This window comes from Anguilla rostrata, chromosome 12 (assembly GCF_018555375.3).
Source record: "Anguilla rostrata isolate EN2019 chromosome 12, ASM1855537v3, whole genome shotgun sequence".
Classification (NCBI taxonomy): domain Eukaryota; kingdom Metazoa; phylum Chordata; class Actinopteri; order Anguilliformes; family Anguillidae; genus Anguilla; species Anguilla rostrata.
The window spans coordinates 40,534,443-40,559,442 of NC_057944.1; the positions used below are offsets into that span (position 1 = coordinate 40,534,443).

General features: G+C 53.3%; 1 protein-coding gene across 6 annotated transcripts in view; it reads left to right on the top strand.

Annotated features, from left to right (window-relative positions):
* The window catches only part of ift80 (intraflagellar transport 80 homolog (Chlamydomonas)), a 62,051-nt gene that overhangs the window by 22,898 nt on the left and 14,153 nt on the right, over positions 1 to 25,000 (top strand). For all 6 annotated transcript variants that reach the window (XR_010324657.1, XM_064303169.1, XM_064303171.1 and 3 more), the window contains exons 9-11: positions 18,418 to 18,597; positions 23,915 to 24,033; positions 24,567 to 24,641. Coding sequence is in view for 5 of the 6 variants with exons in the window: in XM_064303169.1 (XP_064159239.1) it covers positions 18,418 to 18,597; positions 23,915 to 24,033; positions 24,567 to 24,641 (374 nt within the window). In the remaining variant the exon portion in view is untranslated. The remainder of the gene's footprint in view (positions 1 to 18,417; positions 18,598 to 23,914; positions 24,034 to 24,566; positions 24,642 to 25,000) is intronic.

Consider the following 25,000-nt stretch of genomic DNA (forward strand, 5'->3'; position numbering starts at 1 on the left):
CACACTCACACACACACACACACACACACACACTCACACACACATACACAGTACATTAGATTTCCTCCCCACATTCCCCTTTCTTACCCTGATTTCAGCTGTGAGAGAGGAGTCTGTACGTTAAACATGTGGCACAGATTTTTTAATAGTATTTATTTCTTTTAACGCGTTTGTGAGGTCACTTATGGAAGGCACTGACGCTGGTGCGTTTCTCATTTTAACGCGTTTGTGAGGTCACTTATGGAAGGCACTGACGCTGGTGCGTTTCTCATTTTAACATGTTTGTGAGGTCACATATGGAAGGCACTGACGCTGGTGCGTTTCTCATTTTAACGCGTTTGTGAGGTCACTTATGGAAGGCACTGACGCTGGTGCGTTTCTCATTTTAACGCGTTTGTGAGGTCACTTATGGAAGGCACTGACGCTGGTGCGTTTCTCATTTTAACATGTTTGTGAGGTCACTTATGGAAGGCACTGACGCTGGTGCGTTTGTCATTTTAACGCGTTTGTGAGGTCACTTATGGAAGGCACTGACGCTGGTGCGTTTGTCATTTTAACGCGTTTGTGAGGTCACTTATGGAAGGCACTGACGCTGGTGCGTTTGTCATTTTAACGCGTTTGTGAGGTCACATATGGAAGGCACTGACGCTGGTGCGTTTCTCATTTTAACATGTTTGTGAGGTCACTTATGGAAGGCACTGACGCTGGTGCGTTTGTCATTTTAACATGTTTGTGAGGTCACTTATGGAAGGCACTGACGCTGGTGCGTTTCTCATTTTAACATGTTTGTGAGGTCACTTATGGAAGGCACTGACGCTGGTGCGTTTGTCATTTTAACGCGTTTGTGAGGTCACTTATGGAAGGCACTGACGCTGGTGCGTTTGTCATTTTAACGCGTTTGTGAGGTCACTTATGGAAGGCACTGACGCTGGTGCGTTTCTCATTTTAACGCGTTTGTGAGGTCACTTATGGAAGGCACTGACGCTGGTGCGTTTCATTTTAACGCGTTTGTGAGGTCACTTATGGAAGGCACTGACGCTGGTGCGTTTCTCATTTTAACGCGTTTGTGAGGTCACTTATGGAAGGCACTGACGCTGGTGCGTTTCTCATTTTAACGCGTTTGTGAGGTCACTTATGGAAGGCACTGACGCTGGTGCGTTTCTCATTTTAACGCGTTTGTGAGGTCACATATGGAAGGCACTGACGCTGGTGCGTTTGTCATTTTAACGCGTTTGTGAGGTCACTTATGGAAGGCACTGACGCTGGTGCGTTTCTCATTTTAACGCGTTTGTGAGGTCACTTATGGAAGGCACTGACGCTGGTGCGTTTCTCATTTTAACGCGTTTGTGAGGTCACTTATGGAAGGCACTGACGCTGGTGCGTTTCTCATTTTAACGCGTTTGTGAGGTCACATATGGAAGGCACTGACGCTGGTGCGTTTCCCATTTTTACGCTCGCGCTTGGCAGTGGGATGACGCGGTTCCCTGGCACTGCCCACTGACCCAGCTCCCTGGCACTGCCCACTGACCCAGCTCCCTGGCACCGCCCGCTGACCCAGCTCCCTGGCACCGCCCCAGCCTGCTCTAACACGCTTCCCAGGAGAGCCCGATACCACAGAGTGTTTCACGGAAAAAGCGTGTCAGGTCCTCCGGGCACGGCCCTGTTCCCTCCTGCCCTGCGCCTGCTGTATGGTGGCACCGTCGCCATGCCGACGCTTTTTACCACCGCACCCTTTTGTGTATCTTTTTTTAATTTTATATGCATTTTTATATATTTCACTTTTGGCAAAAAAACAAAACAAAACACAAACAGCACATTTACTCCACTCCTGAGTGTGAGTTTGAACCCAGAAACAGAAAGAGAGAAAAAGAGAGGAGGGGGGTAGAGATGAGTGACAGTCTGAGACTCCTCCCCTTCTACTCAGCCCAAGCCCTGGAGCACACGGGGAAGAGATGAGTGACAGGCACAGACCCCGCCTCTTCCCTATAGCCCAAGCCCTGGAGCACACAGGGAAGAGATGAGTGACAGGCACAGACCCCGCCCCTTCCCTATAGCCCAAGCCCTGGAGCACACGGGGAAGAGATGAGTGACAGGCACAGACCCCGCCTCTTCCCTATAGCCCAAGCCCTGGAGCACACGGGGAAGAGATGAGTGACAGGCACAGACCCCGCCTCTTCCCTATAGCCAGAGCCCTGGAGCACACGGGGAAGAGATGAGTGACAGGCACAGACCCCGCCTCTTCCCTATAGCCCAAGCCCTGGAGCACACGGGGAAGAGATGATTGACAGGCTGAGACCCCGCCCCGTGAGGCACTCTGGCAGAGTCATTAAAGCTGTACCTCCTCTCTGCAGGCAGATACGCCTGAGAGAGAGAGAGAGAGACGGATAGAGGGAGAGAGGGAGGAGAGCAAGCGGTATAGTGGGAAGTTGTGTTAGCTGTCTCCGTTCTCCTGTTTTAAATCTACGGGTTTGCCCTGACTCAACCTCAACCGTCCCTGCCAGTGCCTGTGTGTGTGTGTGTGTGTGTGTGTGTGAGAGGGGGAGGGAGGCTATGTGGGTGTGTGTGAGCGAAAGGGCGAGAGAGAGAGAGTGAGAGGGTGAGAGAGAGAGGGAGAGAGAGAGAGAGAGTAAGAGAGGGAGAGAGATAGATAGAGAGAGAGAGAGAGGGAGAGGGAGAGGGAGAGAGATAGAGAGAGAGAGGGAGGGAGAGAGGAGCTGTGCAGTGTGTAGCTGTTAGTGACCTGGCCTGAGGTTCAGCCCGTCTTCTGGATCTTTGGGGTCTCTTTCTGACCTCCCCCCGGGCCCGGGTCGTAATTTGGGGGTGCCAGTGTCTCGTGCCCCTCCCCCTCACTCTGGAGTTGTTGATTTAATTAGAATGGCTTAAGAGCAGAATTAATAACGACAGACACCCACACAGGCTATGTGTCACTGCCCGACCTCTGACCTTTCACCCCGCTGTGTAACTTCTCACTCCGCTCTTTGTCCTCCGCCGGGCGTTTCTAATTCATTTTGTTTGGCTGAAAGGGCGGGGGAGGGGGAGGGGGAGGGGGAGGGGCTTCTCTTCCTTCAACTTTTCAATCAATCCTGTGTTTCTGTGCTCACCAGAGGTGTGTGTGTGTGTGAGTGTGTGTGCATGCGCGCGTGTGTATAAACTATGCATGTCTGTCTGTCTGTCTTAGAGATACTCATTTTGGAACATCTGTAGATGAGATGTGTTTGTCTGGCATGGCAGGGCGGTCTGATTGGAAGCGTCCAGCTTTAGCACAGTGGGGGATAGGCACAGTGAGCTGGAGAGGAGATGGGCAGGGTCAGGTGGTCTTTCAGTGGGACAATGTGTCTCCCTGCCGGCCAGACCAGCTAGCTGTCCAGCTCTCGGCCAGTCTACTGGCAGTCTGTCCTGCTCCCGACCAGTCTACTGGCAGTCTGTCCTGCTCTCGGCCAGTCTACTGGCAGTCTGTCCTGCTCCAGACCAGTCTACTGGCAGTCTGTCCTGCTCAAGGCCAGTCTACTGGCAGTCTGTCCTGCTCCAGGCCAGTCTACTGGCAGTCTGTCCTGCTCAAGGCCAGTCTACTGGCAGTCTGTCCTGCTCCAGGCCAGTCTACTGGCAGTCTGTCCTGCTCAAGACCAGTCTACTGGCAGTCTGTCCTGCTCAAGGCCAGTCTACTGGCAGTCTGTCCTGCTCAAGGCCAGTCTACTGGCAGTCTGTCCTGCTCAGGACCAGTCTACTGGCAGTCTGTCCTGCTCAAGGCCAGTCTACTGGCAGTCTGTCCTGCTCTCGGCCAGTCTCCCCTGCCCCTGTGGGGGCAGTCTGGCGGCCAGGACATAGGGCGTGCTGTCTTTGGGGGTGGGGGGGTGGGGGGTCCACAGTCACACTGGAAGGTAGGCCTGGCCCGACAGCCTGGGGCTGCTTCTGTGCAGAGCACGCAGTGTTTGTGCACGCCACACATTTGCTGTGAGTTAGAGAAAACGCGGGGCTGGGGGGGGCTTAGCTATATTTTCCAAATTGGAGAAAAATGAGGTCAAAAGGTTGGACGTAGAAGGACGTTTCCACCTAACCAGTCCCATTAACGCCTGGCTGGAGCCGTGGTAACAAGCTACTGCTTAATTGGTTACATAGCTGAGCAAGCCAGCGCTTAATTGGTTAAACAGCTGAGAGAGCCAGGGTCACCAGCCGCCAGCCGGAGGGGGGTGGGGGGGGTCTTAGGTGATTAAAATGTATAAATAACAGTAAGTAATTGCAGACTTTCATTGGTTTGTGGCAGCAGTATATTTAACATATTATACAGTGTGAGTTAATGAGTGCAGGAGTGTGTTTGTTTTGTTTAAGGTGTGGTTGGTAAGAAGGTGAACAAAGCATGTCCCCCTGTTACAGATCTCCAGGTCACAGCCAGGGTCACGTTTCCCCAAACAAGCCTGCTGTGTCTGCCCCGTCAATGCCATCCTGCCACGCATTAATCAGCTATGCCAACTTCTGATCATTTAGAGAGGGGAGAGGGAGAGCGGGAGAGAGGGAGGGAGAGAGAGAGAGAGGGACAGAGAGACGGAGAGGGAGAGAGAGAGGGAGAGCGGATCAGGGAGGCACTCCAGGCAGTTGTGATGCTCTCTCTGTTGAATATGCTGTAGTAAACTTGGCTATCAGATTCTCATCAATAATTTGATGTCCGCTGCGTCTTCATCCACAGAAACCTCTCCAGCATTTTTCACCATCATCAACTGGAAATATGTAATAGTGTCTGTGTGTGTGTCTGCATATGTGTGTGTGTGTGTGTGTAAAATGTTGGAGGCGGAAGTCTCTAGCTGACTAAGCCAGCTCAGACAGTATGGAGCCAGGCGCAGAGCAGGTTTTTATGGTCTGGAGAGTGTGTGACTGAGTGCTGTGCTCTGCACATTCACATATAAAGCCCAGCGCGTTCGCCGCACTTCAGCCTGCTCTGAAAACCCGCAATCTCAGGTAAATCTCTGTTTCGCAGAGTGAGTTGGGGTAATCTGTGTTTCGCAGAGTGAGTTGGGGTAATCTCTGTTTCGCAGGGTGAGTTGGGGTAATCTCTGTGTCGCAGAGTGAGTTGGGGTAATCTCTGTTTCGCAGGGTGAGTTGGGGTAATCTCTGTTTCGCAGAGTGAGTTGGGGTAATCTCTGTGGGTGGGTTGGCCACAGCCCTTTCCAGTTCCCCGCTTCAGGAACAGGAGATTGCAGGGAGCCTCCTGTGGGGATCACAGAGGGTTACCTTTGCTGTGTGTCTGCTGTGTAACTGCAGCGAGTTGGGGTGTATTCAGAGGAAAACTCTGACTGCTCACCGCACCTCGCCGCCCCCCCCTCCACGCCTGCCCCCCCCCCCCCCCGTCCCGCCCCCCTGCAGAGCACGTGCAGCACCCCCCCCCTCGTCTGCCCCCCCCCCGCCCCGCCCCCCTGCTGCAGAGCACGCGCAGGACACACCTCCAAACGCCCAGTTCGTCTTTATTCTCCCTCCAGGTGAAACTCTCACAGCAGTGAGACCTGGCGGCACCCGAGCCGTCCACGGTGTGGACGGAAAGCTGAGCCGCGGGGGGGGGGGGGGGGGGATAGGGGGATAGGGGGTTGCATGGGGCTAAGCCCCCCCCTCAGTTTCATAGCGGGGTTGGGGGGTGGGGCTGTTTTCTTTAGCCGGGCTCCAGCCCTGGCAGGTCAGGATGCTCCCACACGCGTGGCGCTAACGCTAGCGCTGCAGGCGCCGTGCACTGGGGTCACGGGGTCATGGGGTCACTGCACGGCTGTTCCTCATTTGCCAGGAGCTCGATGGCCCCGCCTCCTCCCCTTGCTGCTTCTGCCTTTCTCTTCATGTTCACGCCCCCCCCCCCCCCCGGCGGCACGCGCGCGTCCCCTCTCTGATTGGCTGAGTACAGGCCGCTGAGTGGAAACCCTGATGGCAGCGCTGGCTGTAATGTGATGAGGGAGAGCGGGCGGCCGCCGTAGGTCAGCGGTGGGGATTTACAGGGCTGCTGATTTACTCTGTATTTCTCTCTTTAGCTGTTTGGTTTGGTCTCCCCCTTCAGCCCAGCTCATCAGCCTATGGAGACGCGCTGCTCCGCTGATCTCAGATTGCTGCTCTCCCTTACTGCTGCTCTCTCTATCACTGCTACTCTCCCTTACTGCTGCTCTCTCTATTACTGCTGCTCTTTCCCTTACTGCTGCTCTCCCTTACTGCTGCTCTCCCTTACTGCTGCTCTCCATTACTGCTGCTCTCTCTATTACTGCTGCTCTCTCCCTTACTGCTACTCTCCTTTACCGCTGTTCTCCCTTACTGCTGCTCTCTCTATCACTGCTGCTCTCCTTTACTGCTGTTCTCCCTTACTGCTGCTCTCTCTATTACTGCTGCTCTCTCTATCACTGCTGCTCTCCCTTACTGCTGCTCTCCTTTACTGCTGTTCTCCCTTACTGCTGCTCTCTCTATCACTGCTGCTCTCCCTTACTGCTGTTCTCTATTTCTGCTATCTCCCTTACTGCTGCTCTCTATTACTGCTGCTCTCTATCTCTATCACTGCTGCTCTCCCTTACTACTACTCTCTCTTACTGCTGCTGTTCTCTGTTACTGCTGCTCTCCCTTACTGCTGCTGTTCTCTATTACTGCTGCTCTCTATTGAGTGTGCAGTTGGAGCTGTGGTGTGGTGTTAGGTTGAGAGTGTGCAGTTGGAGCTGTAGTGTGGTGTTGGGTTGAGAGTGTGCAGTTGGAGCTGTAGTGTGGTGTTGGGTTGAGAGCGTGCAGTTGGAGCTGTCGTGTTGGGTTGAGAGTGTGCAGTTGGAGCTGTGGTGTTGGGTTGAGAGCGTGCAGTTGGAGCTGTGGTGTTGGGTTGAGAGTGTGCAGTTGGAGCTGTGGTGTGGTGTTGGGTTGAGAGCGTGCAGTTGGAGCTGTGGTGTTGGGTTGAGAGCGTGCAGTTGGAGCTGTGGTGTTGGGTTGAGAGCGTGCAGTTGGAGCTGTGGTGTTGGGTTGAGAGCATGCAGTTGGAGCTGTGGCGTTGGGTTGAGAGCATGCGGTTGGAGCTGTGGTGTGGTGTTTGGTTGAGAGTGTGCGGTTGGAGTTGTGGTGTGGTGTTGGGTTGAGAGCGTGCAGTTGGAGCTGTGGTGTTGGGTTGAGAGCATGCAGTTGGAGCTGTGGTGTGGTGTTTGGTTGAGAGTGTGCGGTTGGAGTTGTGGTGTTGGGTTGAGAGTGTGCGGTTGGAGCTGTGGTGTTGGGTTGAGAGCGTGCAGATGGAGCTGTGGTGTTGGGTTGAGAGCGTGCAGTTGGAGCTGTGGTGTTGGGTTGAGAGAATGCAGTTGGAGCTGTGGCGTTGGGTTGAGAGCATGCGATTGGAGCTGTGGTGTGGTGTTTGGTTGAGTGTGCGGTTGGAGCTGTGGTGTGGTGTTGGGTTGAGTGTGCGGTTGGAGCTGTGGTGTTGGGTTGAGTGTGCAGTTGGAGCTGTGGTGTTGGGTTGAGTTTGCGGTTGGAGCTGTGGTGTGGTGCATATACATGCACAAACACACACTGCATGATTACACACTTGCCGCCAGAACATTCCATGAAAGCTTTCAACATCCACATACGCAACTTTCTACTTACTTAACAGGATTACACACCACGCACACGACTGTTACCCAGCATGCAACAGACATGCTATTAACAATCACAACAAACATGGGTCATCTATGAAGAGCTTTCTCTCAAAAGAGACAAGTCAAACTTCAACCAACAGAACTAGCAAGTAAGAGTTTGAAAAGATCTTTTTAGCCATGTGTGCATTTTCCTCTGCTTTCCCCACTGTTTCCAGACTCTTTATTAGAGCCCGTATCAGTCATACAGGTGCAGTGTGCCAAGGCCAGTTAAAGGAGAGAGGTTTATTACACTTCCACTGCCATTTCTGTCTTCCACATCTCTCTGGTTTGGCTCTGAAATTCTGCAGTATAATGGTTCAATTTCAAACTATAACACTCCAGTTCAGTTATTTATTTATTAACTATTACACCCAAAGGCAAGAATACCCTTTATGAAAATAATGGTGATGCAATAACCAAAACAGAAACCTGTTCAGCTGAGCTCCCACACTGAGGAGCAAAGGAGGCACAGCCAGACGCACGGGTTCAAACGGCTGCTGCTGGCAGCCAACCGCACACAGCTGCAGCCGCACGCTATCAACTCAACACCGCACACAGCTGCAGCCGCACGCTATCAACCCAACACCGCACACAGCTGCAGCCGCACGCTATCAACCCAACACCGCACACAGCTGCAGCCGCACGCTATCAACCCAACACCGCACACAGCTGCAGCCGCACGCTCTCAACCCAACACCACACACTGCTGCAACCGCACGCTGCCAACCAACATGTGCATAGTATGTGCAAACGTGTGCGTAGTGTGTGTGTGCGTGTGTAAACGTATGCGTAGTGCGTAAACATGCATAGTGTGTGTGTGTGTGTGCATAGTGTGTAAACGTGTGCATAGCATGTGTGTAAGCGTGTGCATAGCGTGTGTGTAGTGTGCATAGCGTGTGTGTAGTGTGTGTTAACGTGTGCATATCGTGTGTAAGCGTGTGCATAGTGTGTAAGCGTGTGCATTGCGTGTGTAAGCGTGTGCATAGCGTGTGCATAGTGTGTAAACGTGTGCATTGCGTGTGCATAGTGTGTAAACGTGTGCATAGTGTGTAAGCATGTGCATAGCGTGTGTAAGTGCGTAAGCGTGTGCGTAGCGTGTGTAAGTGTGTAAGCGTGTGCGTAGCGTGTGTAAGTGTGTAAGTGTGTTGGGCTCTGCGCCCTGTACCTGCTCTGCCAGGTTGTCTGTGGTGCAGCAGCAGAGCGCCTAACTGAAGCCAGCTGGGCTCCTCACGGCCGACAGCCAGCTGCCTGATTTATACACTCAGCTGCTGCGCCCAGCGCCGCCCTCCTCAGCGTGTGTGTAAACATGGAGCGCAGGGTTAGAGGGAGGAGCACAGGGGCAGGAGTGCAGGGGGAGGGGGGAGGAGCACAGGGAGAGGAGCGCAGGGAGAGGGAGGAGGAGCGCAGGGAGAGGAGCGCAGGGAGAGGGAGGAGGAGCGCAGGGAGAGGAGCGCAGGGAGAGGGAGGAGGAGCACAGGGGCAGGAGCGCAGGGGGGAGGGGGAGGGCAGGGGAGGGGGAGGAGCGCAGGGGGAGGGGGTGGAGTACAGGGGGAGGGGGAGGAGTGCAGGGGGAGGGGGAGGAGCGCAGGGGGAGGGGGAGGAGTGCAGGGGAGGGGGGAGGAGCGCAGGGTTAGGGGGAGGAGCGCAGGGGGAGGGGGAGGAGCGCAGGGGGAGGGGAGGAGCGCAGGGTTAGGGGGAGGAGCGCAGGGTAGGGGGAGGAGCGCAGGGGGAGGGGGAGGAGCGCAGGGTTAGGGGGAGGAGCGCAGGGGAGGGGGAGGAGCGCAGGGAGAGGGGGAGGAGCGCAGGGGAGGGGGTGGAGACAGGGGGAGGGGGAGGAGTGCAGGGGGAGGGGGAGGAGCGCACGGGGAGGGGGAGGAGTGCAGGGGAGGGGGAGGAGTGAGGGGGGGGGAGCAGGGGGAGGGGGGGGAGGGCAGGGTTAGGTGGAGGAGCGCAGGGGGAGGGGGAGGAGCGCAGGGGGAGGGGGAGGAGCGCAGGGTTAGGGGGAGGAGCGCAGGGGGGGGGAGGAGCGAGGGAGGGAGGCAGGGGAGGGGGAGGAGCGCAGGGTTAGGGGAGAGGAGCGAGCAGGGGAGGGGGGACGAGCGAGGGTTAGAGGGGAGGAGTGCAGGGGGAGGGGGGAGGAGCACAGGGGAGGGGGGAGGGAAGTGCAGGGGGAGGGGGAGGAGCACAGGGGGAGGGGGGGAGGAGTGCAGGGGGAGGGGGAGGAGCGCAGGGTTAGGGGGAGGAGCGCAGGGGGAGGGGGGAGGAGCGCACGGGGAGGGGGAGGAGCGCAGGGGAGGGGGAGGAGCGCAGGGTTAGGGGGAGGAGCGCAGGGGGAGGGGGAGGAGTGCAGGGGGAGGGGGAGGAGCGCAGGGTTAGAGGGAGGAGCGCAGGGGGAGGGGAGGGGGAGAAGTGCAGAGGGAGGGGGGAGGAGCACAGGGGGAGGGGGAGGATCCCGGTCAGCACTCCTGCAGTCACATGCCACCCCAGCGATTAGCTTTTTTGAAGAGAAGCAGACCTGACTTGGCCGGCCAGTGCAAGCTTATTTAATGTGTCTGAGAGAATGGCGCTGTGTCTGCAGATAGACCCTCTGGGAGCCATTAGCTGATACATGTATCATTACCCCCCCCAGCACAACCAGGGGTGTGTGTGTGTTGGGGGGGGGGGTTGTTTAATAATCAGAAATCTTTCTGTCTGTGATTGCAGTGATCAGTCAAACTGAGCTCAGATCCTGAAGTACAGGAGCTGTAGAATTATGGTGAATGGAAACTGTTTCTACATTTCTGTTGTAATGACTCTACTGTGACTGGTATTGTTAGTAGAGAGAGAGCACTGAACAGGAATACAGTGTGTACACACACAGACACACTCGCACACGCACACACACTCACACAGACACACTCACACACACGCAGATCGAGACAAGTGCACACAAGCACTCATACGGTACACATACACTCGCGCACGCACTCACACACATACACACACACATGCACACATACGGTTCACACACATACACTCGTGCACACACTCATACACACACACACACACATACGGTACACATACACTCGCGTACACACTCACTCACACACACACACACACACTCACACATGCACACATATGGTACACACACACTCACTCACACACACACACATATGGTACACACACACTCGCACACACTCTCTCTCCCTCGCCCGCCCTTCTGCACACATGTTTGCCATTAAGATTGGCAGGTGTTCTGAGCCAGCTGCCCCCTTCCAACGGGGGGGGGGGGGCGGGGTGTGTGTGCAGGAGAACTTATCACAGGCGCAAGGAAAGCGAGATTCATTCCACTCCTTTAACCTCAGAGAGAGAGAGAAAGGGGGGAGGGAGAGAGAGAGAGAGAGAGAGAGAGCGCGTGCATGCGTGCAGAGGATACAGCCTGTGGACTCTGGAGATTATACTTAAAGCAAAGATGGATCCAGGCAGTAAAAAGTAAAGCCACAGGTTTGCGGAAAAACTTTCAGAAAAGTTTCAGAAATGAAGCCTGTGGAATGATGTACCCTGCTCTCCGTAATGTTTGGGACACTTTTTGTTAATTTGGCTCTGAACTCACCAGACATTGCATTTGCAAGCAAACACTTCACATGTGGTTATAGTGCAGATTCTCAGCTTTTAATAAAATGTATTTTTTAATACATTTTGGTATCACAATGTAGAAATTACAGCACTTTTTATGCAGAGCCCCCTGCCCATTTGGCACCACAATGTTTGGGACAGATGGCTTCACAGGTGTTTCTGATTAGTCAGGTGTGTTCAGTTGCTTCCTTAGTGCAGGTGTAAGAGAGCTTTCATCATCTAGTCATGATTCCAGGCATGTGATTGCCTTTGGAGTCTGTTATTGGCATATTAGTTGTGCCAGTGAAAGTGAAGCCATTATGAGACTGAGAAATGAGGAAAAAACTGTCGGAGACATAGGCCAAACCTTAGGTTAACCAAAATCATTCAGAAACAAGAGCACTGGCGAGCTCAGTACCTGCAGCAGATCAGAAACGCTCCTCAGGAGGCAGGCGTGGATGTGTCAGTGACTGCTGTCCACAGAAGACTTCACAAACAACTACAGAGGCTTCACTGCAAGATGCAAACCAGTATTTAGACTCAAGAACAGGACGACAGCGTTACAGTTTGCTTAGACGTACCTGAAAGAGCCTGCAGAGTTCTGGAAAAAGGTCTTGTGGACAGATGAGAGCAAGATTCACTTTTATCACAGTGATGACCAGAGAAAAGTCTTGAGACCAGAAGGAACTGCCCAAAATCCAAAGCACCCCCCTCATATGTGAGACATGGTGGTGGGGGTGTTATGGTTTGGGCATGTATGGTTGCCACTGGTACTGGCTCACTTTTTTTTACTGATGGTGTACCTGCTGATAGCAGCAGCATTTTGAATTCTGACATGTACAGAAACATCTTGTCTGCGGAGGTTCAAGCAAATGCCTCTCAGTCGCATTGGATGGCACTTCATCCTACAGCAAGGCAATGATCCCAAACAAACTGCTAAAGCAACAAATAAGTTTTTCAAAGTGAAAAACAGGCCTGGCAGAGCATCACCTGAAAAGATACTCAGCACCTGGTGATGTCTGTGGGTCACAGTTCAATCAGTCATTGTATGCAAAGCATTTGTGAAGAAGCACTAAACATGACTACATTAATTTACATTTGTATGTCCCAAACATTATGTTGCCCTGAAATTGAGGGGGGCTATGTATAAAAAGTGGTGTAATTCCTACATGGTGAAACCAAAATGTATAAAATAATCTAATAAAATCTGAGAATCAGCATGTTATCCACATGTGAACTGTTTGATTACAAGTCTATAGTATAAAGAATGGTGGATGCTGTGCGACTTTCTTGTTTAAGAAATGAAAGTTTACGTGGAAGCTTCATTGCAAATGTACTACTGCTTGTTATAGAGTCTATATTTTTAAATCCGTTTTTTTTTTTTTTAGAAAAAAAGTTGACTGGTATTTTTAGCACAAACATGTACCGCGCAGAGAATCGTGTCTTTATATGGACTTGTTGTCGCTGGTGTGGTTTTACATTTCCACACACGGTTTAGCTTTTAATTGGAGTCGCATATGATGAATAATGAGGACATTTGTGTCTGGTAGCGAAGGATAAACTGCACCTCAGATTGACACGAGACTAATGATGATTGGTTGCCGTTTGTTGCACACATTTAACAACTTAATTAGTGCTGTGTGGGTCAGTGCTTTGGTGTCTTTGGGGGGGGGGGGGATTTCCAGTGTTCAATAGAGACAAAGTTCCCACCACTGTTATGCTTCCTGGAGATCTGTCTGTTAAAAATGCTGAGCCATATTATTTCTGCACTGCGTTTGGAGCCAGAAGAGCGCTGTAATAAAATGTGTGCGGGGCTGTGGGGATGTGTGAGGGGTGGATGTGTGGGGAGTGTGGTGGGTGAGGTGTGGGGATGTGAGGAGTGTGGGGAGTGTGCGGAGCTGTGGGGATGTGGGGAGGTTGGGGGATGTGTGCGGGGCTGTGGGGATGTGTGGGGAGCTGTGGGGATGTGTGAGGGTCTGTGAGGATGTGGAGCTGTGGGGAGCTGTGGGGATGTGTGGGGGCTGTGGGATGTGGGGAGTGTGGGGATGTGTGAGGGGGCTGTGGGGATGTGAGGAGCTGTGTGGATGTGTGGAGTTGTGGGGATGTGGGGAGCTGTGGGGATGTGTGAGGGCTGTGGGATGTGGGAGGGGATGTGGGGATGTGTGGGACTTGTGGGGATGTGTGGGGATGGGATGTGTGAGGGCTGTGGGGATGTGTGGGGAGCTGTGGGGATGTGTGGGGGCTGTGGGGATGTGTGGGGAGCTGTGGGGATGTGTGCGGGGCTGTGGGGAGCTGTGGGGATGTGTGCAGGGCTTGATGGGGAGTGTGGGGAGTGAGTGTGGGATGTGTGGGGAGCTGGGGATGTGTGCAGGGTTGTGGGGATGTGAGGAGCTGTGGGGATGTGGGGAGCTGTGGGGATGTGTGCGGTTGGGGATGTGGGGAGACTGTGGGGATGTGTGCGGGGCTGTGGGGATGTGTGGGGAGCTGTGGGGATGTGTGGCTAGGGGATGTGAGGGTGGGGATGTGTGCGGGGCTGTGGGGATGTGGGGAGCTGTGGGGATGTGTGGGGCTGTGGGGTGTGTGAGGAGCTGTGGAGATGTGTGGAGCTGTGGGGATGTGGGGAGCTGTAGGGATGTGTGCGGGGTTGTGGGGATGTGGGGAGCTGTGGGGATGTGTGCGGGGCTGTGGGGTTGTGTGAGGGGCTGTGGGGATGTGTGAGGGTCTGTGAGGATGTGAGGAGCTGTAGGGATGTGTGCGGGGTTGTGGGGATGTGGGGAGCTGTGGGGATGTGTGCGGGGCTGTGGGGTTGTGTGAGGGGCTGTGGGGATGTGTGGGGATGTGTTAATACCCCAGTGCACTTTAATACCCCAGTATGCTTTAATACCCCAGGCTGCTTTAATACCCCAGTATGCTTTAATACCCCAGCCTGCTTTAATACCCCAGCCTGCTTTAATACCTTGCGTTCAGGCCACAGCACAGGCTGGGGAGAGCGAGGTTTGGAAATGGGCTCACACGACTCTCTCTCCAGCCCCCGCAGGGGAAACACCAGGCCTGTTGGCCTGCAGCCAGGGTCAGCCCTTTTGGTTCCAATAAAGCCTGTCAGCAAATCTGCTGCTGAATCACCCCCCCCATCCCCCCCAGCCCAAACCCTCCCTGGCTGCACTCTCACCGTCTCTGACACTCATGCTGTCAAATTGAAAAGCCTTGTCTCGTGGCCCACTGTGTTTGTGGCTCTGTGTGTGGGCGGGGCCAAGATTGGGTGGGGCCTGTTTATTTATGGGGTGGGGCGGGGGTGTGGGTACGCAGGGATGTGGGGCGAGGCTGTGTGGGGCAGGGGCTGGGGGGGGGACGTGTGGGGGGCTGGGTGGGGCGGGGGCTGGGTGGGGGGTTGGGGCAGGGGCTGGGTGGGGGGGCTGTGTGGCAGGGGCAGGGGCTGGGTGGGGGGGCTGTGTGGGCAGGGGCTGGTGGAGGGTGTGTGGGGCAGGGGCTGGGTGGGGGGGGGCTGTGTGGGGCAGGGGCTGGGTGGGGGGGGCTGTGTGGGGCAGGGCTGTGGGGCTGTGGCAGGACTGGGTGGGGGCTTGTGGCAGGCTTGGGGGCTGTGTGGGCAGGGGCTGGGTGGGGGCTTTGGCAGGGGCTGGGTGGGGGCTGTGTGTGGCAGGGCCTATTTGAAGGAAGGGGCTGGGTGGGGGCGTGATGGGCAGGCTGGTTGGGGCTGTGAGTGAGGTGGTGGTGGGGGGCTGTGGAGGTGGGGGGGTCTGTGGAGGCAGGCTGGGTGGGGGGGGGAGGCTGGGGGGGGGGGGCAGGCGGGGAGGCGGGGGCTGGCAGTCTGTCAGGCAACAGCAGCACCTATTTTCAGCGACGAATTTTAATGCAGCATTGTGCTGAATACTGTCCATCATATATTATTCATACACACACCTAACAGCCACACCACACGTATGCAACCCACACACACTCACACGTATGCACACACACATACTGCAGCTTATATCCACACCTGCTCACAATCTCTCTTTCTCACGCACATGCATACACACACACACACGCATACACACCCATATGCACGCACACGCATACACACATGCACACTCACACGCATACACACACGCACACGCACACACACACGCACTCACACTCACACGTACGCACACCCACACACACACTCACACTCACACACACGCATGTACACTCACTCACGCATACACACACACATTCACACTCACATGTACGCGCACGCACACACACACATATGCTCGCACATGCATACACACATGCACACACACACTACGCAACACCCACATGCATGATCACGTGTACACACCACACTATACACACACACGTACATACATGCAACACACATGCTACACTCCACTCACACGCATACACCCACACACACGTACCATTCACATCCACCACACGACACACACACACACACACACACATGTACACTCACATGCCCACACTCACACAGACAGACACACACACACGTATACATACATACTCACACACACACACACACACTCACACACACAGGGCTGCTTGCGGGGAGAAACGGCTCAGTGTGTTAAAAGCATTAGGTAAGCACAAATCCAAAAGTGCTTCTCAGCCCAATATCATGTGTCCTGCGTCATGGCGACCTGCTGCAGACATTCAGCTCTGTCTCCACAGAGCTGTAAAACAGACTGGGGTTAAATGTTTTTAGAAGAATAGATGGAGTATTATTATTTTAAATGCCTACCTTTTTAAGCTGGTGGATCCTGTCCAAGTACAGCTCTGTAATGTTTTGATAAAGGTATATAAAAGTACACTTCAAAGGCTTGGATCTGGCTTAATGCGGCTGCAGCTGTTTATCTTTTCTAGTGAGTGAAAAAAATAATTTCTATCGCAGGGTTTATTTGGAAGACCACGAGAGGTAGAGATTTTTTATTTTATTTTTGTACCTCTCGTGGTCCCCTTACAAGAGATTTCTTGTTCAAATCGTACCAACTGTGTTCTTTTCGGTGGCTGAAAGTTTTGCTATTTTAGTCCTTGATAGAGTATTGGGCAAAGGAAGCTGTCCATGGAAGTTTTTTATTTTCATATTTTGACCTCCGCATGAAAAACAGAGACCTTTCATTTTTAAAACATGGAATGATCAAAGCCTTCAGTTTAACCTGTCCGCTCTCACCTACACCTCAGAGTGGAAATATAACCTCACCTGAGAGAACCCAACCTTCTCCCCTCTTTTATCCCCCCCCAGCCCCTCAGCCCCACTCACGAGGAACCCACCTTCCCTTTTGAGAGACACCACCAACCTTCTCCCCTCTTTATCCGCCCCCAGCCCCCAGCCCCACCACCGGCCCCTCCCAGCCCCCAGCCCCCCCAGCCCCCCCCCAGCCCCCCCAGCCCCTCAGCCCCTGCATGCATTAAAGTGCTGAATCTGCAGGGTCAGAGGTCACTGGGTGTGAGCAGTGTCTGAGGCCAGGCCGTGCATGGGGGAAAGCAGAAATGCACTCTACAGAACTAGAGAGAAGGAGGGAGAGAGGGAGAGCAGAGGAGGTCACAGATAAAGGGGGGGGGGGGCGGCGGAGAGAGAACGGAGGGGGGGGGGGGGAGGTGAGTGCCACTTATTTGAGTCCTCATTTTTTTACCCCCACCCTTGTAAACGTAGGCTGGGTCAGATGTGAGTGCTGATTTCTCAGCTGTGAGGGTTTACCCGAAACGTCCCTGTCCCAGAGCACAGGGGGTCAGAGTGTGACCCCCCTCCCCACCCACCGGCCCTGTGGAGCTGGGCCCCATCCCGGCACAGCCCCTTTCCCTGCTAAACAAAGTGAAAACTCAGGGGAGTGCTCTCCTTTAACGACCTTGCTCTTGCGTGACGACCTTGAACCGCGTCCTGGCGGTGCCAGCTATTTTCTGCATCTGGAGATGGATGATAAGGGAAAGAGGAACGCGCCGTGGAGCGACTGTGGGGAGGGTTCATCTCAGTCAGCGCTCGGAGATTAGAGCACTTCTTTTTGTTTTCCCCGCTCTCTCCCTCTCTCAGAAGTGCCTCATCTCCGGCTCCTGTGTGGATCTGCCCTTTTCCAGCTTCTAAATATAATGTGTAAACAGCGTAATTGCATGCGTGTCTGGAAAACGGCTTTTTTACTTTGTTTAAAAAAAAAAAAAAAACCAAACCAATAATAAAAAAGTCTGGGAGCCTGAGCGGCTGGGACTCAGTCAGGAGCTCTGACAGGTTGCATTTCACACTGGAGGCCCGCTGCAGAACGGGCTTTGTGTTGTGATCTTCTGCAGAGGCGAGAGAGGGGGGAGAAGAGAAGAGGGGGAGTGTTTCTGCAGTGGCTTCGCTGGGGAACGTCCCGGCTCGGCGTGGCGCAGCGTTATAAACGGCTCTTTGGGGGTTCGGGAATTACAGCCTTCGCTCAGCTGTTAGCGCGCGCTACAGCGGGACACGCAGCCGCCCCCGTCCCGCTCCGTCCGGCCTGGAAACCTCACAAACAGGCCCAGAGGCCTTAAAAAACCCAGCGCACTGGGCAATCAGCGCTCGGCTCCGACTGCTTGCGGTTTGGACCACGCCCCCATCCCCCCCCCCCCCCCCCCGTCCACATACGTGCACACAAATCATTATTAGAACTGTAAAACTGAGCAAATATAGATGAATGTAATTAAAATTCATATAAATATACGGGCCCTGAAGTCAGGACTTGGCAGCAGTAGAGTGTGTGATCACTGCCTGGAGACTCACATCAGGAATATCAACTTCTGTTCTTACTCACACACTAACATCAGGAGTACCGGCTCCTGTTCTTACTCACACACTAACATCAGGAGTACCGCCTCCTGTTCTTACTCACACACTAACATCAGGAGTACCGCCTCCTGTTCTTACTCACACACTAACATCAGGAGTACCGGCCCCTGTTCTTACTCACACACTAACATCAGGAGTACCGGCTCCTGTTGTTACTCACTAACATTGGGAATATTACTGTTGCTTTCATCATCTCCTGCCTATGCTACAGCTGCTAGTTAATTATTATAATACTTTTTATATATTTTATATATGTTTTGATTTCATAGTTTCCTGGGAATTCCTAGGTGTCTCTCAGAGTTGACGTTGATGTTGCTGTTGATTAATAGTAATGAGATGGATTTCTGCAGTGATGCAGAAATGCACACATGGTAGGGGTCCGGGGGTTGGGGAGACGCAGCGGCTGACACCCCCTCTCTGCCCCCGCAGTGGTCGTACGCTCTGGAGAAGCCCAACACAGGCAGCGTGTTCAGCGTGGCATGGTCAGCTGACGGGACCCAGCTGGCGGGCGCCTGTGGGAATGGGCACGTCATCTTCGCCCACGTGGTGGAGCAGCGCTGGGAGTGGAAGAACTTTGAGATCACACTGACCAAGAGGAGAACCATGCAGGTACCCACAATGCACACACACACCATGCAGGTACCCACAATGCACACACACACACACACACACACCATGCAGGTACCCACAATGCACACACACACACACCATGCAGGTACCCACAATGCACACACACACACCACGCAGGTACCCACAATGCACACACACACACCATGCAGGTACCCACAATGACACACACACACCACGCAGGTACCCACAATACACACACACACACACCACGCAGGTACCCACAATACACATACACACACACCACGCAGGTACCCACAATACACACACACACACACACCACGCAGGTACCCACAATACACACACACACCACGCAGGTACCCACAATACACACACACACACACCATGCAGGTACCCACAATACACACACACACCATGCAGGTACCCACAATACACACACACACACCATGCAGGTACCCACAATACACACACACACCATGCAGGTACCCACAATACACACACACACCACGCAGGTACCCACAATACACACACACCACGCAGGTACCCACAATGCACATACACACACACACCACGCAGGTACCCACAGTGCACACACACACACCACACAGGTACCCACAATGCACACACACACACCACGCAGGTACCCACAATACACACACACACACACCACGCAGGTACCCACAATACACATACACACACACCACGCAGGTACCCACAATACACACACACACCACGCAGGTACCCACAATACACATACACACCATGCAGGTACCCACAATACACACACACACCATGCAGGTACCCACAATACACACACACACCACGCAGGTACCCACAATACACACACACCACGCAGGTACCCACAATACACATACACACACACCACGCAGGTACCCACAATACACACACACACCACGCAGGTACCCACAATACACATACACACCATGCAGGTACCCACTACCCACACACACACACACACCATGCAGGTATCCACAGTACACATACACACATGCATGCTTGATTACACATACATGCACTCATCCAGTCACATGCACACACACACACTCACACACGCATTACATCACTCCAGCCGTGGAGGAGCTCCCTCTGAAAGGTCTCTTTAACGCCCTGAACTCCAGTGCAGAGGAGTGGCTGTTCCCTGAAAGGCCCCAGATATTAACTCACCTCCAGTGACTGCTGCAGTCTCTCTGCCCCTGTCTGCCAGAGTGCTTTATGAGCCAGGCCCTGTGTGGAGGAGCCGCGTAAGGACCCGACTCGAGCTGTGTACAGACCCATAGACTGGAGCTGTGTACTGACCCATAGACTAGAGCTGCGTACAGACCCATAGACTAGAGCTGTGTACAGACCCATAGACTAGAGCTGTGTACAGACCCATACAGAGGGGGGACTAGAGCTGTGTACTGACCCATAGACTGGAGCTGTGTACAGACCCGTACAGAGGGGGGACTAGAGCTGTGTACTGACCCATAGACTGGAGCTGTGTACAGACACATAGACTGGAGCTGTGTACAGACCCGTACAGAGGGGGGACTAGAGCTGTGTACTGACCCGTGCAGGGGGAGGACTGGAGCTGTGTACAGACACATGCAGGGGGGACTAGAGCTGTGTACAGACACATACAGAGGGGGGACTAGAGCTGTGTACAGACACATACAGAGGGGGGACTAGAGCTGTATACTGACCCATAGACTGGAGCTGTGTACAGACCCATACAGAGGGGGGACTAGAGCTGTGTACAGACCCATACAGAGGGGGGACTAGAGCTGTGTACAGACACATACAGAGGGGGGACTAGAGCTGTGTACTGACCCGTGCAGGGGGAGGACTGGAGCTGTGTACAGACACATACAGAGGGGGGACTAGAGCTGTGTACTGACCCGTGCAGGGGGAGGACTGGAGCTGTGTACTGACCCATAGACTGGAGCTGTGTACAGACCCGTACAGAGGGGGGACTAGAGCTGTGTACTGACCCATAGACTGGAGCTGTGTACAGACACATAGACTGGAGCTGTGTACAGACCCGTACAGAGGGGGGACTAGAGCTGTGTACTGACCCGTGCAGGGGGAGGACTGGAGCTGTGTACAGACACATGCAGGGGGGGACTAGAGCTGTGTACAGACACATACAGAGGGGGGACTAGAGCTGTATACTGACCCATAGACTGGAGCTGTGTACAGACCCATACAGAGGGGGGACTAGAGCTGTGTACAGACACATACAGAGGGGGGACTAGAGCTGTGTACAGACACATACAGAGGGGGGACTAGAGCTGTGTACTGACCCGTGCAGGGGGAGGACTGGAGCTGTGTACAGACCCATAGACTGGAGCTGTGTGCAGACACATGCAGGGGGGGACTAGAGCTGTGTACTGACCCATAGACTGGAGCTGTGTACAGACCCGTGTGGAGGGAGAACCTGGGAAACAGCTGTGCTCTGTGCCAGATGCCAGACTCTCCCCAGCTTGGACTGCAAACACTTGGGCTTCCTGTCACATGACCTTGCCCCTTCCCTCAGCCCAAACTGCTCAGGCTTCCTGTCACATGACCAAAGGTTCCAATCCAGCATTCTGCTGCAGCTGCAGCTGATGTGCAGTCACATGGGGAAGAGGGGGAGTGGCCTGTGTAGCCTAGTGCCCTGACATGCAGTCTACAGCACACACTCACCCACACACACACACTCTCACACGCACACACACACACTCACACACACACACTTTTTCCACAAACATACATACACTCTCACACACACACACACACACACTCTCACACACACACGCACACACTTTTTCCACAAACATACATACACTCTCACACACTCACACACACACACACAAACATACACGCACACACACACAGTCTCACACACGCTTTCCCACAAACATACATGCACTCACACATACACACACACACACACACACACACACACTTTCCCACAAACATACATACACTCACACATGCACACACACACATACACGCTCACACTCACACACATAGTACATGATACACAAACACACTCACTGTACAGGACACACATACACACTCTTTGCTGTCATTGTCACAAAGGCTGCCTGCTTCACTTCACTGGCATATAGCTGCTCTACTCCAGTGCCTTACACCACACACACCAGTGCGCAGAATCAGGGATCAGATGCAGTAATGCCCCAGATGGGGACTTGTACCTATTTACCACATGAAGACTGAATGATGGATTTGCATTTGGTTGACATCATTTGCAGAGATTTATGAACTGTCCTGTTCAGAACAGATCATTTGCAGGAGTGCCGTTTTTTTAAAAATCGAGTTAAAACCAAATCTGTGAGTCATCAGGGTTTGGATATCATTTGTGTTTGTACATTACGCATGTTTTACATTTGCAGTGTCAGACGGTCTTAATCGGAGTGACTTCCTCATCTAATATTTTCACAGTTTATTTATATTTAAGGAATTTAGCACCTTAATCCGGAGTTCAGAAGCACAGTCCCGTGCGGGGCCTCTGGGTTACGGGCCCAGTTCCCTAACCTCTGCGCCGCTGCCCCTCGCCAGGGCTTCTGTTGGGTGGGCATAACACAGTGTCGTCAAGGTGTGAACGTGCACGGTAACAACCCACTGGAGAGTCCCTTTTTCTTTTCCCTTAAATCCATTCCTGTACCACGTGAAGTTAATTAGCATTAGCCATGTTATTGACTCCCTGGCTCTGTTAGCTTGTGCAGCGTTAGCGCCGGGCTGTCTGTTAGCTTGTGCAGCGTTAGCGCCGGGCTGTCTGTTAGCTTGTGCAGCGTTAGCTCTGGGCTGTCTGTTAGCTTGTGCAGCGTTAGCGCCGGGCTGTCTGTTAGCTTGTGCAGCGTTAGCGCCGGGCTGTCTGTTAGCTTGTGCAGCGTTGGTGCCGAGCTGTCTGTTAGCTTGTGCAGCGTTGGCTCTGGCCTGTCTGTTAGCTTGTGCAACGTTAAGTGCTGGGCTGTCTGTTAGCTTGTGCAGCGTTAGCACCGAGCTGTATGTTAGCTTGTGCAACGTTAGCTCTGGCCTGTCCGGCTAGTCCGCTAGTGGCTACACAGCGAGAATAGCAGCCGGTGCTCAGCAGCTGTAGCTGGTCGCTATAGAGCAGGAAGTAAAGCAGATTAAAGTGGGGCCGTTCTGGTTGTCATGGCGAGCACAGTGTAGCGTTTTCGCAGTTGGGCGATCATGTGATGCTGTCATTGCTGTGGGCCTCAGGGGAGGGAGCCCCTCTGGGCCTCAGGGCTGCTCGCTGCAGTGTGCAGTTGCCCCTGCAGCAGTGACACTGGGGCCTTGCATCTGGGGCCTGTCGTTGCGTCTCTCTAAACGAGAGAAACCACAAGGTAGAGTTTACGGGCTGCGGCCCCCCCTCCCCCCCCCCCGGGGGCCGTCTGCGCTGCCCAAACAAACCCCCGGCCGCTGCCCTGTATTTTAGCTGAGCTGCACTTTTCTCTCCCGCACATCTTGCAACGGTTTGAGAATCGGACAGCTAAATTTACTGCCCTGCGGTCTCCAGGTTTTTATTCTGGGGTTTTCGTGTATAAATTTGGGTTTGAAGGGGATTAAAAAAGGGGATTAGCTGGTAAAGTGCCCTTTTACCTGCCAGACTGAAACTTTGTTCATTCATTTTTGAAGAAACTAACTCAAAATATTTATTCTAACAATTGAAAATAAGAAACAAGCTTTCAGACGAAAACACACAAGGCGAAAACACACAAGGCAACCTTTATGGATTATAGATGGAGCCTGTTGAGTTTCTGCCATACATTCAGTGTGAGTCTGTGTTTTTGTGTATATGTAGGAGAGAGAGAGGAACAGTGTGTGTGTTTGTGCATGTACATGTTCTTGTGTCTGATTGTGCACCAGTGTGAGTATGTGTGTGTGTGTGTGTGTGGGGAGGGGGGGGAGTTGTAAGGCCTGACTCTGTGCTGTTCCCTGTGTCCTGACTCTGTGCTGTTCCCTGTGTCCTGACTGTGCTGTTCCCCTTACTCTGTGCTGTTCCCTGTTCCCCTGACTCTGTGCTGTTCCCTGTGTCCTGACTCTGTGCTGTTCCCCTGACTCTGTGCTGGTCCCTGTGTCCTGACCCTGTGCTGTTCCCTGTGTCCTGACGCTGTACTGTTCCTATGACTCTGTGCTGTTCCCTGTGTCCTGACTCTGTGCTGTTCCCTGTTCCCCTGACTCTGTGCTGTTCCTTGTTCCCCTGACTCTGTGCTGTTCCCTGTGTCCTGATGCTGTACTGTTCCCATGACTCTGTGCTGTTCCCTGTGTCCTGAACCTGTGCTGTTCCCCTGACTCTGTGCTGTTCCCTGTGTCCTGACGCTGTTAGGTGCGGAATGTGTTGAACGACGCCGTGGACGTGCTGGAGTTCCGGGATCGGGTCATCAAGGCATCGCTGTCACATGATCACCTGGTGGTCACCACCTCCCTCCAGTGCTACGTGTACAGGTTCTGTACCAACTCATCTATCTCTCTCTCTCTCTCTATCTCTATATCTATATCTATATACTGTATATCTTTCTCTATCCATCTTGCTCTCGCTCTCCAACTCTCATTCTGACTCTCTCTGTCTCTGTATCTCTGTCTCACTTTTTATTTTACAGTCCTTCTCTCCCTCAGTTTCTCTCTCTCCCCTCTTTCAAATTCAAATTTACTTTATTTACATGACAAGTGAACTTTTGTTCACTTTCTCTCACTCTATTCCTTTCTCTCTCTATCTCTTTCTCCATCGCTTTGTCTCTCTCTGACCCTGCAGTCCTCTGTTTTCTGTCAGCTGACTGGACTAACGCAGTGCTTAACTAACGCAGTCGTTTAGCGTTCAGCCTGGAGCTCTTTGTGTGAGATATGCTGGGGCGTTATTTTCACATTAATGGCCCCAGATAGAGAGTGCAGAGGGAATTCACTGGCAGAGGCGATGGACAGCTTTAATCGCGCTGGGTAACGTTCTCCACAGGAGAGTGAAACGCTCTGTTTACATTCAGCACGCAGAACTGGAACACGCCGCTGATTTTTGACCTGAAGGAGGGGTCAGTCAGCCTGATCCTGCAGGCCGAGAGGTGAGAATCCCCCCCTTTATCTACCCTTCTCTCTTTCTCTCCTTCCCTCTGTTTCTCTCAGTCTTACCCCCTCAGTCACACTCCTCTCTTTCTTTCTCCTTCCCTCTGTTTCTCTCAGTCTTACCCCCTCAGTCACACTCCTCTCTTTCTCTCCTTCCCTCTGTTTCTCTTAGTCTTACCCCCTCTGTCACACTCCTCTCTTTCTTTCTCTTTCCCTCTCTCCCCGTCCCTCCCCCTCTCTCTCTCCAGTCTCCAGGCCTGTCCTGCCAAACAGAATGTTGTGACTCAGCCAATAGTAGAGTCCATATTTGCACTAAAGCCTGTTAGCAGTGTGGAAAAGTGATAGCAATTTGTCATTT